Source organism: Clarias gariepinus, chromosome 7, assembly GCF_024256425.1.
Source record: "Clarias gariepinus isolate MV-2021 ecotype Netherlands chromosome 7, CGAR_prim_01v2, whole genome shotgun sequence".
NCBI classification, from domain to species: domain Eukaryota; kingdom Metazoa; phylum Chordata; class Actinopteri; order Siluriformes; family Clariidae; genus Clarias; species Clarias gariepinus.
The window spans coordinates 23,133,823-23,150,327 of record NC_071106.1 but is presented as its reverse complement, the minus strand read 5'-3'; the positions used below and the strand labels follow the sequence as shown (position 1 = coordinate 23,150,327).

At 39.8% G+C, this 16,505-nt stretch overlaps 1 protein-coding gene across 1 annotated transcript in view; it reads right to left on the bottom strand.

Annotated features, from left to right (window-relative positions):
* Positions 1–4,298, bottom strand: part of slco3a1a (solute carrier organic anion transporter family member 3A1a) — a 90,293-nt gene extending 85,995 nt beyond the window's left edge. Inside the window, exon 1 of the mRNA XM_053501180.1 lies at positions 3,847–4,298. Coding sequence (XP_053357155.1) covers positions 3,847–3,972 — 126 coding nt within the window. The 5' untranslated portion in view covers positions 3,973–4,298. The remainder of the gene's footprint in view (positions 1–3,846) is intronic.
* Positions 4,299–16,505: the final 12,207 nt, after the last annotated feature.

Below are 16,505 nucleotides of genomic sequence, written 5' to 3'. Positions count from 1 at the left end.
TCTTCTCACCCTTCATTCACGATAGGTGAGAAGTTATCAAACCGGTTTCGCTGATGGGGGAATTCGTAGAATTTAAGGGCTTAAAATAATTTAACAAGACCGAGTAGACCTACATGAAAGGTGAGAAGAGGGATTACAGTAACCGAGAGCATGAGGCGACGTATAGCCCTTAAATCAAACTTCACTCATGCACACACACATAAAACACTTGCATACACATATATGAAACAGTTACACATACATATATACTACTAACTGCTCAAACAACTACATATGAAATGTGTGCACACATACCTATGAGATGTGCGCACATGCACACAAATTTCATGCTACGGACATTAAATATAAAATATTTATTGAAACAAAAACTGATACCATTATAAAATATATAACGTATTGAAACGTTTATGACTTATAGAAAATAATTTAATTCATTTACATGATGTACGAAGATGTATTTATTTTATTTATACATTTTTTTACAGATTACAAGCCTATATAATACTAAGGGTTTCTAAATTAAATTAAAATGTAAATTATTCTGTCCTATTTATATGATGTCATCCTTGATAATGATTATAATAAATATATTTTAAAAAATCATGTTAGTTTTTCTCATGCTCCAGCGATATGTAATGACTGAATTTTTCATTCCCTTCTCCGCTAAAATGAAGATCCGTTGTTCACTAGTTCCTTACACCACTACAGTTCGCTACTCGGTGCAGTTGTGTGTGCACAGAGAGTTTGTGTATGCATGTGCGCGCATCTCATAGGTGTGTGTGCACGGGAAGTTTGTGTATGTACAGTATGTACAGTTGTGGCAAAAAGTTTTGAGAATGACACAAATATTAAACTGAGGCATTGCCATGTCTTTCACTGTTTTGTCCCTTTTAAGACATTCCAAAAACTATTAGAAACTTATTAGGAATTTTAAAGCAAGAATTTAAGCATCTCATTTCATCATTATGAAAATAATATAAAGCACATATACACACATTCATCATGAAAGATCTGTTGTAAAACAAAATAAAATTCATGTTTGCTTCAGCACTGAAAGAAAAATATAGTTTTAGGCTAACTAATTATACACAATTCTTCGTTGTACTTGGTCTGGCTTTTAGATAAAGTCCTTCCATGCGCCATCTGGCAGATATTCAGTAGAGCAGAACACATTTATTTAAATTCCCAAATGTTGCCTGCGGCAAGTCACAGCACGCGCATTCTTAATGGCCACATCAGATAGCCATTAAGAATGCGGCACATCTCTTATACCAGTAAGAGACGCGCACCAAGACCCAGCAAGGGAGAGGATTACCCGATTACAGATTTCTCTGCCTCGGTCATGTATCTTTCCTCTACCCCTGATGTTTTTTTTTGCTCCGCCCTGTCTATGAGGCGCCAAACTCTGCTAGCATCAGTGCGCGAAACCGAGTATGTATAAAATTTGTTGCCAACTCTTAGTTGGCAAATAAATTTTTATCGATTTAATTGATTCGTTGTTGCAGCCCTACTACATCAACTCATTACCTCCTCACCACAGAGTATTGAAATGTCATTTTGTCACTCTTGTTTGCACATTTGCACTTGCACTTTATGTTGTCTCTTTTGTATAGGACTTAGATAGTTTTCTGCTTATAAAAAAATGTCATTCTGTCTCGTCTCAGCTAGGCAGTTAATTAGGTTTCTTGGCTTATTAGTTATGTTAATTTTATTTATTTTTTTAAGTTTTATGTAGCACCATGGTCCTGGGGAACATTGTTTCGTTTCACTGTGTACTGAACTGTGTATGGTTGAAATGACAAGAGCCTAGTTGACCTGACTTCTTCCGAACTCTGGGACTTTTCTTTCTTTTCTAAAATAGAAAAATTTACTTTAATCTAGAATGAGAATGTTTCAGTTCTTTTTCTACTTAGAAAAAGACTTAAAATTTGTAATGTGTGTGTTAGTATGTGTGTGATGTGTGAGACATGCGACTTGTTAGTGTGTGTGTGTGTGTCTGTGAGAGAGAGAGGTGTGTCAGTCTGTGTGCGTCGAGTAAATTTGTTTGTGCATGTTTGTGTGTGTAGTGTGTGCGAGTCTGTGTGTTAACATTTGTAATGTGTGTGTTATGTGTGAGACATGCGACTTGTTAGTGTGTGTGGGTGTATGTTTGCGATGTATGTTTTTCTGGGGCGTTTGAGAAAGATGCGAGTGTTAACATTTGTGAAGTGTGTGTACATGTGTGTGTTTTACGAGTGTGTGTGTATATGGGTGTGTTTGTGCATGCATGCGTGTGTGTGTGTGTGTGTGTGTGTGTGTCTGCGTGGGTGTAAGAGTGTTGATATTTGACATGTGTACAGGTATGAGTGTGTTAGTGTGTCTAAAACGTCAAAAATATCAGGAAGAATTCATTAAGTATGGATTTACATGCTCTACTGTTGACAACGTAGATTTCCCTTAATGTGTAATCTGTTCAGAAGCGCTTGCTCATAAAAGTATAAGGCCCGGCAAAACACATGATTGCTCAACAAGCAAAAAAACAAACAAACAAAAAAAAAAACAAGTACACCCTTCCCATTAAAAGGTAAGCCAAAATTATTTTGACGTATAGTTAATGTAGTCAAAATACCGTGGACAGCTTCTGTTTATTGCTTGTTTTTGATAGTGGGGGTCGCGAGATCTTGTCGATCTTTAATTAGGGGTCGCTTGCTTGAAACTTTGAGAAACACTGGTATAGACAAACTGTCAATTAGTAGTCATCCCCATGTGTGTAGACGAAGAGACTTGTTAGTATTGTGACACAATGATGAAAGTTTTTTGGCTCAATGAGCTCTAAATGTGTACCAAGTTTCACGTGGATTCCATGTGAAAATTGGTAAACGCTTTGAGCTCATTGAGCCGAAAAAATTGTCGCATTGCATGTCATGGGCTCTTCAGACTATTAGACATCCTAATGATTGCAACCTGTCTGCCAATTTTCATAAGTTTTTGAGCATGTTAAAACCCCAAAAAGCCCAAAAAGGTGAAAAAATTACATAGGCTGATGTCATAGTACTTGGGCCCTAATAATCCTTAGGAAAACAATAAAGCCTTTCACACACTATGACAATATAGGACTGATGTCGTAGTGCTTGGGCCCTAATTATCACAGAATTATTTTCTTAATTAAAGAAAAAGACTAATTTAAACAAATGAAATGTATTTTTCCAATTCTCCCACTCACTACTGCCTGTGGAAGTATCAGGGATGTCTAAAAATTTACTCACATGTATATTAACTTGTAGCAAAGTTAATACAATTGTCAGTATGTTAAAAAAACGCTGTCTTTATAAATTACGAGGCTGAAATGTATTTTTTTTAACGATTTAAAACGTCTTAATCATAATCAAAAATACGAAAAAAGAGGAAATACATTCGATTAGTTTGCACAACTTCTCTTAAATAAATAAAATACCTTAAAACGAGAGGTTAACGGCTCATCGTTAGGTAGTGGGTGACGTCACGATTAAATCGGTAACGCACAGTCCGCGCAACCGGGGAAACTGAATTTACCGGAACAAGTAATAATCTCCGGATATTGGCCTTCTGCCTCTGTTCCTGTAGTTATTATACAAATTTAGACTACATTTTTTTTCCAGTACAGTGACTGTGCATTCCAACCACGAAAACACATTTTTTTTATATTACTGTAAGAGCCATCTTATGTTTATGCCGCAAAATAATGCATTTTACACGCAAACACTTACGTTCTTAAAACATACATCACGGCCTTCTAGACATAACTGCTAATTAAATTAGTCCAGTAAAACATATACTCGTGCACTTAAAGAGGAAAAAAAGTAAATGAGGGAAGGCGAAAAGGCTTACCAAGTACGCGCCGACTGTCCCCTGCGCCAGCATCAGTGCACATTCCGACACTAGGAATATTTTGATGTTACAAAAACACGATGCCGTTTTATTCATGTCCTCTCGGTGTGTGTGAGTGGGGCTCATTTCCTAGCTCGTCGCTTATAAACCAAACTGATCAACATAAGACAGAAACGTTTCCGTAGTTTCCTAAATGAGCGAGTGTGACTATTTCCAGTCAGAGCCCTGTAGTTTAATGGTCTACGCTTTCGGCACCTCCAACAAAGATGAATGAGAAAGCAAAACACGTTGAACGAGAGCGTTGCAGGAATCTGAAGATCCACATCCGTCTTCCTTTAGCAGCATTTTTGTGTTTGTGTCACGTAGTGGCTTTGATCGTCTAAAATGGCCAGGGCATCCATTTGCAAACCGAAATGGGAGCTCAGATCAAGCGCGCCTCTGCAGGTAATGCTCCTCTATCATGCACACCACTCCACTAGGGGAGAGAACGTTGTAGTATTGCTGCCCGATAGGCCATGAGATCGTGACGTCAACCCGCATGGCATTCTGGGAATTCGCCATGTTGAATTCGACATATTTTGTTTTGCTGTAGCCAGTTTATTACAAATCCATGCTCATTCTGATTTAATCGATGGAACAGTGATTTTTTTTTCTCTTCTTTTCTTTTTCTTTCTTTCTATATTACTTTGTTTACTCTTATTAATTATTTGTATAGTTTAAGTCTGTTTATATTGTATAACTTCTATTTAACTGTGTATAATTATTTGTGTAATTAAATGTTTAATACTTGATTCTTGTACTTTTATATCTTTCATATTGTACATATTTTTGTGGTTTAATAATAAAAAAACGTAGTAAAGTAAAAAAAAAAACATATTCATGCTGCCTAAAAATGTTTCAGTTAGTTTGTTGATTATGTACTGGATTATTTTGTTGATAGCATTATTTGGAGGGGATATTTTTATATCAGAGTATGCTAGCCTTAAGTTCTCCAATTTCCTATAGTATTTTAAAACATGCCCTCACTGTTCTAATACATATACTCCTTTAGCATGTGTCATCTGTCCATGGGGTAGGCTGAATCAATTCATTCATTGTATGATAGCATCTTTTGATAAGGCAGCATAACAGTCAAGTGTATTCAGCTGCTATGCTGTCTTCTCTTAATATTCATACTTTGTTTTATTTGTGTACGTAAAATGTAGCAAAGACAAGATATTTTGGTTGTCGAAGCTTTCCAGCTAATAGGTTTACCAAAAGGTCCATTTTATGAAGCTTCAATTAAGAGCTCACTGTAGTGGACAAATTTTGTGTACCAAATAAATGTTAAAAAAATCCAGTGTGCAAAGGGAATGTTACTACCATCCTTAAATCTCAAAAAACAAAGAACAGAACACTGCACTGTAAAGGAATTATTTTATATATACCTATCTAACTTACACTTCTTTGTTCTTCTGGTTTTCACCAGGACATTTACAGTGGTTTATGTTCTTTGTAGTAAGAGATGTCAATGACACAGGCATTTGGTCAAACATATAAAAACCCTATCTTTTGCTGTTATTAAATAGAGACCTTTCTGACAGACAACATGTGCAAGTGTGTGTGTTTGAATCTCTCCTGGCGCCAGAAAAGCTTAGCGAAAAGCTTAAGCATAGCAGACAGACCAAGCAACTTGCTTTTTCTACTACAAAACATTAAAAGTTTAAATGTGCCAAAGTAAAAAAAAAAAAAGAAAGAAATACTAAACCTAAAAAAACATAGGTTAAATTATTTAAATGTAAGACAAAATATATATTTAATTATAAATGATATCAATTTTTTGGATTTGGATTTAATATTAACTGTTAAAAATATAATGTATTTAGCATAATTATTTTAAGCTAAATTAAATCATTTTAAGGAAAACAGTTTTACCTTTACTAGAAAACAATGTGTTACATTCAATGAATACCTAAAGGAGAAATCTGGAAGAGATTGATTTGTTTTTATTGAATATCTGAGATAAATTTACTAACATTAATTAAATATTTAAGTGAACCTGATTTACTTTCATAGATAAATCTTCATCTGCACCTAAATACAGTTAAATTAAAAATCAAATCTACTTAATAATATTGGATGTCACTTTTTTGAAACAATTGTAATACTTCTAAGTTACCTATTGTGCTGGGTTACTGTTCTGCCTCTGTAAGAGGCTGTGTACAATTTATAATGGACGTTGGCATTGACCAATGTTGTATTTTGTCATACTTTAATGTTCAGTATAAGTTTTATTTTCGCCGACCACTAGTGGCAGTGTGGACTCTTAATTTGAGGTGTTTTCATGAGTGATGCATGTTAGGTAAAAGAAAACGGCAAACTAGCGAAACAGCGAGCTCGAGATACAGCGAACCTTGACATGTTTGTGCCGCACCTTTCTTCTAAATCCTTTTAAAAGCACTGGTTGTAAGTTCACCAGTTCCCACTAATATCCAACAACTTTGCACAGCCATTGAAGAGGAGTGGACCAACATTCCACAGGCCACAATTGACAATCTGATAAACTATATGCGAAGATGTGTTGCACTGCATGAGGCAAATGGTGGTCACACCAGATACCAGAGGTGTGGACTCGAGTCATGTGACTTGGACTCGAGTCAGACTCGAGTCATGAATTTGATGACTTTAGACTCGACTTGACAAAATATAAAAAGACTTGCAACTCGACTTGGACTTTACCATAAATAACTCGGACTTTCACTTGGACTTGCGCCTATTGACTTGTAAAGACTTGCTACTTCCCATAAAAAGCCCAAAGATAAAAAGTATGTTGACACGGACCGCTCTATCTCTGTTTATGTGTCTGTGCGCGTGTGTGTGACAGAGCGCATTCGCGCATTCGGCACGACATCCAATCAAAGTACTGTAGATTCTTTTGATTCGACAGCGTCCAACACGTGACAACAACGTGAACGCGCCAGTTCGCGAAATGATACCGAAGTGGCTATATATTTGGCTATAAAAAATTGGCTATATGCGCGGACCACTGAGCTTCTACGGAATGCAGTAAAGGCCAAAAAGTAAATTGTTAGCGTGTTTTAATCCCCTGACGAACTTTAGCCATCAGGATGTGTTTCCCTTGCTATCTTGGACATATTTAGAATGATGAACCTCGGCTGAGTCACTTGTAGGCTGTAAACATGTCAGTACATGCGTTGTATTGTTTATATTTAATCACTGGTATACACTACCCATGATTTGCTGATTTCTTTCATATGCAGTTTGGGTTTATTCAAATAATGGGACCTAGTGAATTGACATCACGCGGATAAAATGCTAATTATCTCGCATAATAATAATAATATTAATAATAATAATAATTATTATTATTATATATTTAATAATAATAATAATACTTATTATTATTATTAATATTATAATATATAATATTTAATTATAATATAATAATAATAATAATTATTATTATTAATTTATATATAATAATTATTATTACTATTATTATTATTAATGTCTTGAGACTGTATCTGACGGGTCTCTATTTTGGCATTATGGTTTTGCTGAAAAGGCATATTTGATATGAAATATCAGACAAAATACGAACATGTTTACAGCCCACAAGTGACTCAGCCGAGGTTCATCATTCTAAATATGTCCAAGATAACAAGGGAAAAAACACTAACTGTCCTTTTTATTCTTTACCGCGCTCTGTAGAATCTCAGTGGTCCTCACATAACCCTTTGCGGGTGAGCCTTCTCCTAAATGCGCGTTCCCTGTGCCCTTTTCACGGGGGTGGGGCTAAAAAAACGCATCCTGATGGGGGAACCAACTTCGACACAGCACCGGATTGTTTGTATGAGGTAGCCTACGTGAGTGTATCACACAAGGTAGGGAGCAAAGTTCTTTAATGTTATGTGAAGAAAACAACGTTATTGTTTGTATGAAGTAGCCTACTTCATTGAGAATATGTGCTACCATTTTACATTGCTACTAGCATTTACTAAGATTTGTATTTTTATGTATCTGAGCAATGTTCTTTTATAAAAAAAAAGGTTTGTTTAATAAATACAGATCTTACAACCATACATAATCTTTATACATTTTATTTTTCTGCTAAAAAGACTTGAAAAGACTCGAAAGTCAAACCGTAGGACTTTGGACTTGACTTGAGACTTGTTGGCTTTGACTTGGGACTTGACTCGGGACTTGCCTGTCTTGACTCGGGACTTGACTCGGGACTTGAGGGCAATGAATTGAGACTTACTTGTGACTTGCCAAACAATGACTTTGTCCCACCTCTGCCAGATACTGACCGGTTCTGAGTCCCCAGACCCCCATTAAAGCAAAAAACTGCACATTCCAGGGTGGCCTTTTATTGTGGGCAGTATAAGGTACACCTGTGCACTACTCATGATGTCAGATCAGCATCTTGATGTGGCACACCTGTGAGGTGGGATGGATTATCTCAGCAAAGCAGAAGTGCTCACTATCACACATGTATACTGATTTGTGAACAATGTTTGAGAGAAACGGTAATGTTGTGTATCTGGAATGAATTTTAGATCTTTAAGTCCATCTCATAAAAAATTTGTAGCAGAAACAAAGGTGTTGCTTTATATTTTTGTTGAGTGTATTTACAGTTTTACTCGGTTCATTGGCCGTAGAGTGATTGTGTAAACCACACACTGAACTATTAAAAGAGCAAGACGCTCATATCCTGGCTCGTGAACAGAGTTTGGCTTGCTGTTTATTTATATTACACGCTTTGAAAGCAAAAAATATAAAGAGAGCAGTACAGTTACAAAAAGCAACATACAGTAGCATTTAACATTTGTAACACTGACATTTATTTGCAGACATAATAAACATTGTCCAACTTCATACTTCATATTTATCCATACTTCAAATGCAAATACTTAAAAACTGCATGTATCAAAAAAGAATATAAGGCCTGTTGTGTTTCACTCCTCTAGTGAGGTGCAGATAAAGGCTTAACTTGTCTAACAAATAAGTTTTACTCACAGTTACTTAAGCACAGAACATAAGCACATTCTAGCTTAACATTAGCATGTCTGAAACTGGGGATCACGCTGCCAACTGCCTGATAGCACTGAAGCATACATTTGTTCAGTCATGTGAATGTTTACTGACGTAGAACACTACATCCCCTTTCTTTTAGAGATGATACAAAATAAAGAGAAATGCTACATGCATTCTGACCAAGGAAAGGCATTAAAATATGGATCACATGCACAAACTGGAACATTAGTAAATTGCTAGACTAACATACTGACATACTGTATTGTCACATACGCAAACATGTAAATTCCATGGAACTTTTTTTTTTTTAACAGGGCAGCGATCCGCCTACACCCTTGTAAAATCACAAATTTAAGACAACTCTGAGTTTTATCTCGCGTCCATATCTGGTTATGTAAGTGCCAGAGGTGGACAGGTTATCAGTGTGGTTGGGTGTGTGTGTAAAGTCATTGTGTGGTGCACTGTGCGTTGGTTCTTCACATGGCTCAGTGGCATCGTCAGAACAGCTACGCCTCGGTTCTTTCGTGTCCAACAGGTGATGTCTGTTTCGTCGATATTCTTGTCCATCCGTACTCACATGATATGATCTTTCAGTGTTGGCTGTACTGACGATGGCAGCTGGCTTCCAGTATTCTTGTTCTTGCATCCTAACGACCTGTCCCTCCTTGAGCTGACATAAGTGCTTGGCTGATCTGTCGTAATAGCATTTTTGGAGCTGTTGTTTATGCAGTCTCTTTGCTCCTACATTTTTGCAGCGACAACTCATTAACAGCTGAGCTGGTGATTTAAATCCATCGACAGGGCTGTTGCGATATTCCAGGAGACTGAGGTATGTGTTCCTCTTGTCAGCCTTGGCCTTTTCTAGCAGCATTTTTGCATTCTGCACGGATTTCTCTGCCAATCCATTACTTTGTGGGTGGTATGGACTAGTGGTGGTATGTGTAAACTCCCATGCTCTTGCAAATGTCCCGAACTCACCCGAGCTGTACTGGGGGCCATTATCTGAAATGACATCTTCTGGAACGCCATGTCGTGCAAAAGCAACTTTGAGTTTGGTTATTACGGCAGTTGAGGTTGTGCTGCTGAGCTTGTCCAACTCAAAGTATCTGCTGTAATGGTCCACTGTCACAAGATATTCCTTGTTGTTCCAGGTGAACAAATGGGGTCAATGGGTCTTCCATCTTGCATTAACACTGCCCTCAGCCTATATTTGGAGGCATCAACTTGTAATCTGAGCTCTTTAATAGGCTAAGACTGGACCTGGTTAGCATGTGAGCAGCTCTTTTATTCTCTTGAAGGCTTTAACATGCTGAACGTCCCAGACAAACTTACTCAAATCCTTCAGAAGCTGTCACAGCGGTGCATCAGAGAGACCAGGTGCAAATTTGGAAAGGTAATTAATCATACCCAGCACTGTCTCCAGCTCTATGGGAGAAAATTCTATCTGGTTTTATGTGCTTGTACTTACTTTTAATGGACAAAAGGTACCCATCGGAATATAATAGTCATTTTCTGTAATAGGATTGAGAAGTGCTTGCCTAGGAATTCAAGCTATACATAGGATGGGGAATTTTATATGCAAAAGCTGACCATATTCAATTAAATTTAATTCAATTTTATTTGTATAGCGCTTTTAGCAATTGTCATTGTCGCAAAGCAGCTTTGCACAATCAAAAGAATTATTTACCATATAAGGCCTCCTGGAACGTGCTTGCCCAGGAAGTTAAGATATACATAGAACAGGGGAATTTAAAGAAACCCAGCTGTTGTGGGACATCACTGTATACTGAATAAGCTCCATTGTATCGGAGTGTATTTAAATGAAGAGCGTTCAGAGATCAGTGTGATACTGCAGTCTCCCCCATCTGTTATTGCATGATAAATAAAGGTCGTTATCTTCTGGACCCAAAGCCTGAGTCTTCAATTAATTTAATTCAATTAATGTAGGCCGACGCACATTTTTGGGCTGGGGACACGAATCGCGGCCCATTGAGCTAGTCCAATGAAATCTTAGGCCACGCCCTGCCTTCCTCCTGGCCAGCCCTCATCTCCCCTTGACAAAATCTGCTATTTAGAGTTCGACCAGAGTTTGAGATGAGTCTGTCTATAACAATGGATAAACTAGAAAGAGAGAGAAAAGAGAAAGGGGGGTGCAGAGAAGCTGTGGTAGAAAAGACGCAAAAGCCTACAAGGGGAAGCAGCAAAATGTGCGAAAATCATTTTATGTTTTTTTTTTTACCAAGGTTATTTGCTTCCATGCAGGTTACTGTGATTTAATGTTTAAAACAAAACAGTAAGCGCATATATCCTTTGATGTGTCATATGCCTCAGCATATTGTTTAAATAATCATGGGTGCGCTGCTATGGCCAAAAATGCTAAGGCAGATACACCGTGCAGGGAATAACTAAACAACAGTATTACAAAGTCTTCACTTCGTAATACACCTGGCCATAAATAAAAATGAATATTTAGGCCTAAAAAGATGCTTTAAAATTTATCTAAAATTCATTCATCGGCGTGTATAAACCACAGCCCTAACAAAAGGCAGAGTTACGTAGGTTACATTTTAAAAGTACAATCGCAAGTAAATGACAAACTGCATGTAATGTTGTAAAATATGAATAAAACAGTATTAGACACAAATATATGATATGGTATATGCAATGAAAAAGCTAATTACACATGAATGTAAAGCAAACGCAACTATTAATTTATTGTGTATATTTAACTTCATTCAGCCGTTTAGGTTATATGAAAAATAACGTATCTACCAGCCTACTATTATTTTCTGTTCGAATTTAAAGATGCCCGCGTGTGTGTGCAAAAAGACAAATTTTACAAAGAATACAAAAGTGTATCATTTGTATATGTATATGTATATTTAATAAAGTTAGCCTAATACAATATTGTTTCCAATACCGAAGCAAACATGTTTTAGTCTATTCTCTGAATACAATGCGACAGCGCACTCTGTAAAGCCTCTTGTCACCTTTACGATAGGTGTAAAGTAATCAAACCGGTTTAGCTGCTGGGGGAATTTGCAGAATTGGGGGTTTTAAAACAAATTAACAAGACCGAGCAGACATCTCTGCATAAAATGTATTTCGCCAGCAAAACATAAACATAAATAGAAAAATAAACATAAGTAGATATAAAAATTTTTATATTAACAATTAAATCAGACTACAAAGTTGGATTTGATACTTTATGTGTAATTCATAAATTTAGCATAGTAAAGGTACCCTAGCATGAGTTAATATATACCTATATCAAATAAAATTTAATATTATACACACACACACACACACACACACACACATTGATTTATACACATCGCGCAGCTCTTTCTCGCGCTGTCCTCAGAGGCAGAGATTTACAGAGGGAGAGATATTCATACTTTCTCGATACAGCAAATTTCTCTGAGCAAATTAATAATAATTTTCATGAATGAAAAGGAGGAAGAAGAAAAGGTGGAGCTGAAAGTTACACGAAAATAAGAAAAAGCTTTAGAGGTAAATGCTGTGAAATGCTTCAAATGAACAGATGCTGCCTATAACTGTAACTGGTCAGGGACAGCGAGGCTGGATCCAGCAACCCACCACATCCCACATCATAATACACTGGCTCATTAAAGTGGAGATTAAATTTTAAAACTACCTACTAGTATAAAACAATACAAAAACATAAAAAAAGTATCTCTGAACATATATTGGGTCATATTTGTAAAACAAAGAGAGAAAGGAAAGAACAATAAGACAAACAACATATAAAACTGAGTATAAAGACAATATTTTCAGTCTTACAGAGACCCAGGAGGCTTATAAGCAACTTGACAGCAAAATGAAACATTTTCGCAGTATTGTGATTTTTTTATTCATTTATTTCAAAAGATGCAAGACAATACTGCTAAAATATATCATTTACAGGAAAATGTTAGGCACATCAGTCACTTAACTTCAAATAAAAGGTCTTTTAGAGTGGTATGATATAGTTGTAAAATAACAGATGTACGGTGCGCACTGAATACTAAACCTAAACCAGGCACAAGGATTAATAAACCAAGATAGCTTCATACCTGTTTAAAAAAATAATAAAAATACCAAAGAATATTATTGTGTATAGAGTGATTAAAAACAATGCAATTTATGCTATTATAAACAAAATCTCAATTTCTTCAATTCCAAGGATTAAAAACGGTAACAATGTCAACTTTAGAATATAGAATGCAGAAGATTAAATTTACACAAATTTAAAAAGAGGCCTTAATCACTGAAAGTCTTAATGCACCAGCCCCCCCCTCCTTCTGATGTATTTCTGGCACTTCCATATAAATGGGATGGCACAGACGGGAAGTGCAGCGTATTTTTGACAGCGCTTGATCTGGTGTTTGAGTTCAACGCCACCAGTACACAGCTGAGTTCCGGACCCTCGCGGTCCAGACCAATTGGGGAGATGCCCCGCTCCGGACATCCTTCTACGAGGGACTGGCTCCACGCATAAAAGACGAGCTCGCCAGGCGAGAGCTTCCTACTACACTGGAGGGGCTGATCCAGCTCGCCCTCTGTATCGATCAGCGCCTCCTCTTTTGGCCAAAGCCAGCCCCGAGGACCCTGCCGCTGCACCCACCTCCTCCTACACCACACCATGACCACCTACCGCTCTCACCACCACAACTACTGGACCTGTCGGATCTCCACCTCCTGCCGTGGTTGACACCGGAGCCGGGGAACCCATGCAACTAGGACGCGCCTCCCTGACCGTGGCGGAACGCGAACGACGGTACAGAGAGGGTTTATGTGCCTATTGTGGGTCGGCGGCACATCACCAGGCGATCTGTCCATTTCGCCCGGGAAACGCACAGCCCCGGTGAGTGCGAGGAGAGACTCACCGGGCCCTCTCCACCTCTCCACCACGACCAGCGCCACCATCTCACGTCTCACAATCAAGGTAACCCTCCAATTTGGACATAAACGAGTTCGAAGTACTGCGTTCATTGATTCCGGTGCCACTGGTAACTTCATTGACTCCACCTAGCCGAAGAATTGGAGATGAAAATCGAGGCGTTATTCCAGCCGGTTAAAATCACTTCAGTCGACGGTCGGCCCCTGTCATCCAGCCCTATCACCCACCAGACCCAACCCATCACGCTCATAATGGACCAACACCAGGAACAGCTCCAACTTCACCTCACCTCCATCTCATCTCCTCCCTTCATCCTCGGATACCCTTGGTTGCTGCAGCACAACCCCCTCATCTCATGGAACCAGAATCGCATCCTCCGGTGGGGACCGACATGCACTTTGCCTATGGGTCCAGGCTGGGACGTGTTCCACGGAGTCCGAGGCCCCCGATGTCGACATCAATGCCATTCCTCCTGCCTATCGTGACCTGGCTGGAGTCTTTTGTAAAAGAAGAGCCACCCACCTTCCACCCCATCGCCATTACGATTTGGCGATAGAGCTCCAGCCGGGTTCCAACGGTTTCTCGGGTTTGCGAACTTCTACCGTCGCTTATCCGGGGCTACAGTACAGTTGCAGCACCACTGACCAGTCTGACCAGGCCCGCATCTTATCCCTCCCAACTCACTCCTGCCGCCATCTCGGCCTTCAGAGAACTCTGTCACCGCTTCACCACCGCCCCTATTTTTCTTCATCCAGATGCCAACCAACTGTTTGTTGTGGAGGTGGACACGTCGGATGTGGGCGCCGGCACTGTTTTCTCCCAGCGATACGGGGTAGGGGACCGCAAGCTGTTGGGCATAAAGTGGGCCTTGGAGGAATGGCGTCACTGGCTCCAGGGCGCCAGTGAGCCATTCGTCGTCTGGACGGATCACCAGAACCTCATCACCATCTGGAACCTCAAGCAACTTAATCCACGACAGGCACGGTGGGCATTATTCTTCGAACAGTTCAACTTTCATCTGTCATACCGCCCGGGGTCCAAAAACACCAAGGCTGACGCCCTATCGCGACAACAGGAGGAAGACGTCCCCCAGGCGGACCCCATGCCTGTCATACCAACTTCACGTATTGTGGCACCCCTTCAATGGGATTTAGAAATGAGGGTTTGCCAGGCTCAGGCTGCTGAGGCCGGGCCGGCAGGTGCGCCACCTGGACGACTCTTCGTGCCCTAACCATTAAGAGCAGAGGTCCTCTTCTGGAAGGCCCGGTTCTGGAAGGCCTTCTGCCGTCTGATCAATTTCACCACTAGTCTGTCCTCCGGTTACCACCCCCAGACTAATGGTCAGACGGAACGGACCAACCAACAACTGGAGCGCTATCTGAGATACTTTGTGTCTGATCACCAGCGCTCCTGTGCCCGCTACCTCACGTGGACAGAGCTGTCCCATAACCTTCACGTCATTTGAGGTATGCTATGGTTTCCAACCTCCGATGTTCACCCATCAGGAACCAGAGGTTGACGTACCCTCGGCCCAACAGTAGGTGTCGACGGCTATGGAGGCAAGCCAACCGTACCATTCAACGTACCAACGCCAGCTACATCACCCAACATGAAAGTCGTCGACACCCTCCGGGACGGTTGTTCAAAGTAGGTGACAAGGTCTGGCTCTCAACAAAGAATCTCCATCTCCACACAGAATCCCGGAAACTGTCAACAAGATTTATCGGCCCATACCGCATCAATCTACAGATCACCTACCGGCTCCAGCTGCCTGCGGCTCTGCGGATCCACCCAGTATTCCATATTTCACAACTAAAACCCTTCATCACTTCCCCTATGGTCAGCTCCTCCTCCCCGAATCATTGACGGCGGCCCCGCCTACACCGTGCGACGGATCTTTGACTCGCACCCTCTGCCCCGAGGAGCGATCTTGGGTTCCAGCACGGTTCATCCTCGACCCGGTGCTCATCCGGGACTACCGTCACAGGGTATCCTCCACCTCAGGACTGTCTGGAGCCGGTCCTGGACAGGGGGGTACTGTCATGCACACTCGGTCCGCGACCGGCACTAGGACCCGGAAGTTAAGCGGTCGTGAACCAGGAAGTATAAAAGAAGTAAACAAACCATAACACCTTGCTCAGTCATTGAGTCTTGCCGATGCCACGTCGGAATCGTTCAGCGAATCGTACTCACTTTCTTGGCTTCACTTTCTAATCGAGTGTGTATTTATAGGACATGGGTTAGATTGTGTCTTTCCCTTGCACCCCGTTTGTGAGAGTCCTTAGATCAAATAGCGTGATTATCCTGCCTATTCGTGTTCTACCGCGTTTGAGTTTACCATTCACGCAAAAAAGGGCTAACCGCTAAAGCTACGTCTTCTGGTCACCACAGGTTAGTTCTTGACAGGTTTTGAAAGTGTGGAGAGGTGCATTACTGTTCCTCTGAATGTAAAGGTGAGAACAGCTGATTCACATTTGAGGAGAGTGAATAATTTGCATTTGAATGTTGTCTGGCACTGTAAAGCGCAGTGACACTTAAAGAACAACAACTTAGGATTAATAGGAATAGGAGGCACTAAAGAGGAGGATTTTTATTTAGACTATAAAAAATTAACTTGTGTCTATTTTTAGGAGTGCCAGCTGCCACCTTTTAGTTAGAAGTTTTCAGTACAAATCTTATAATGCCCACATGACATTAAACATTCCCCTTGTTAATTTTT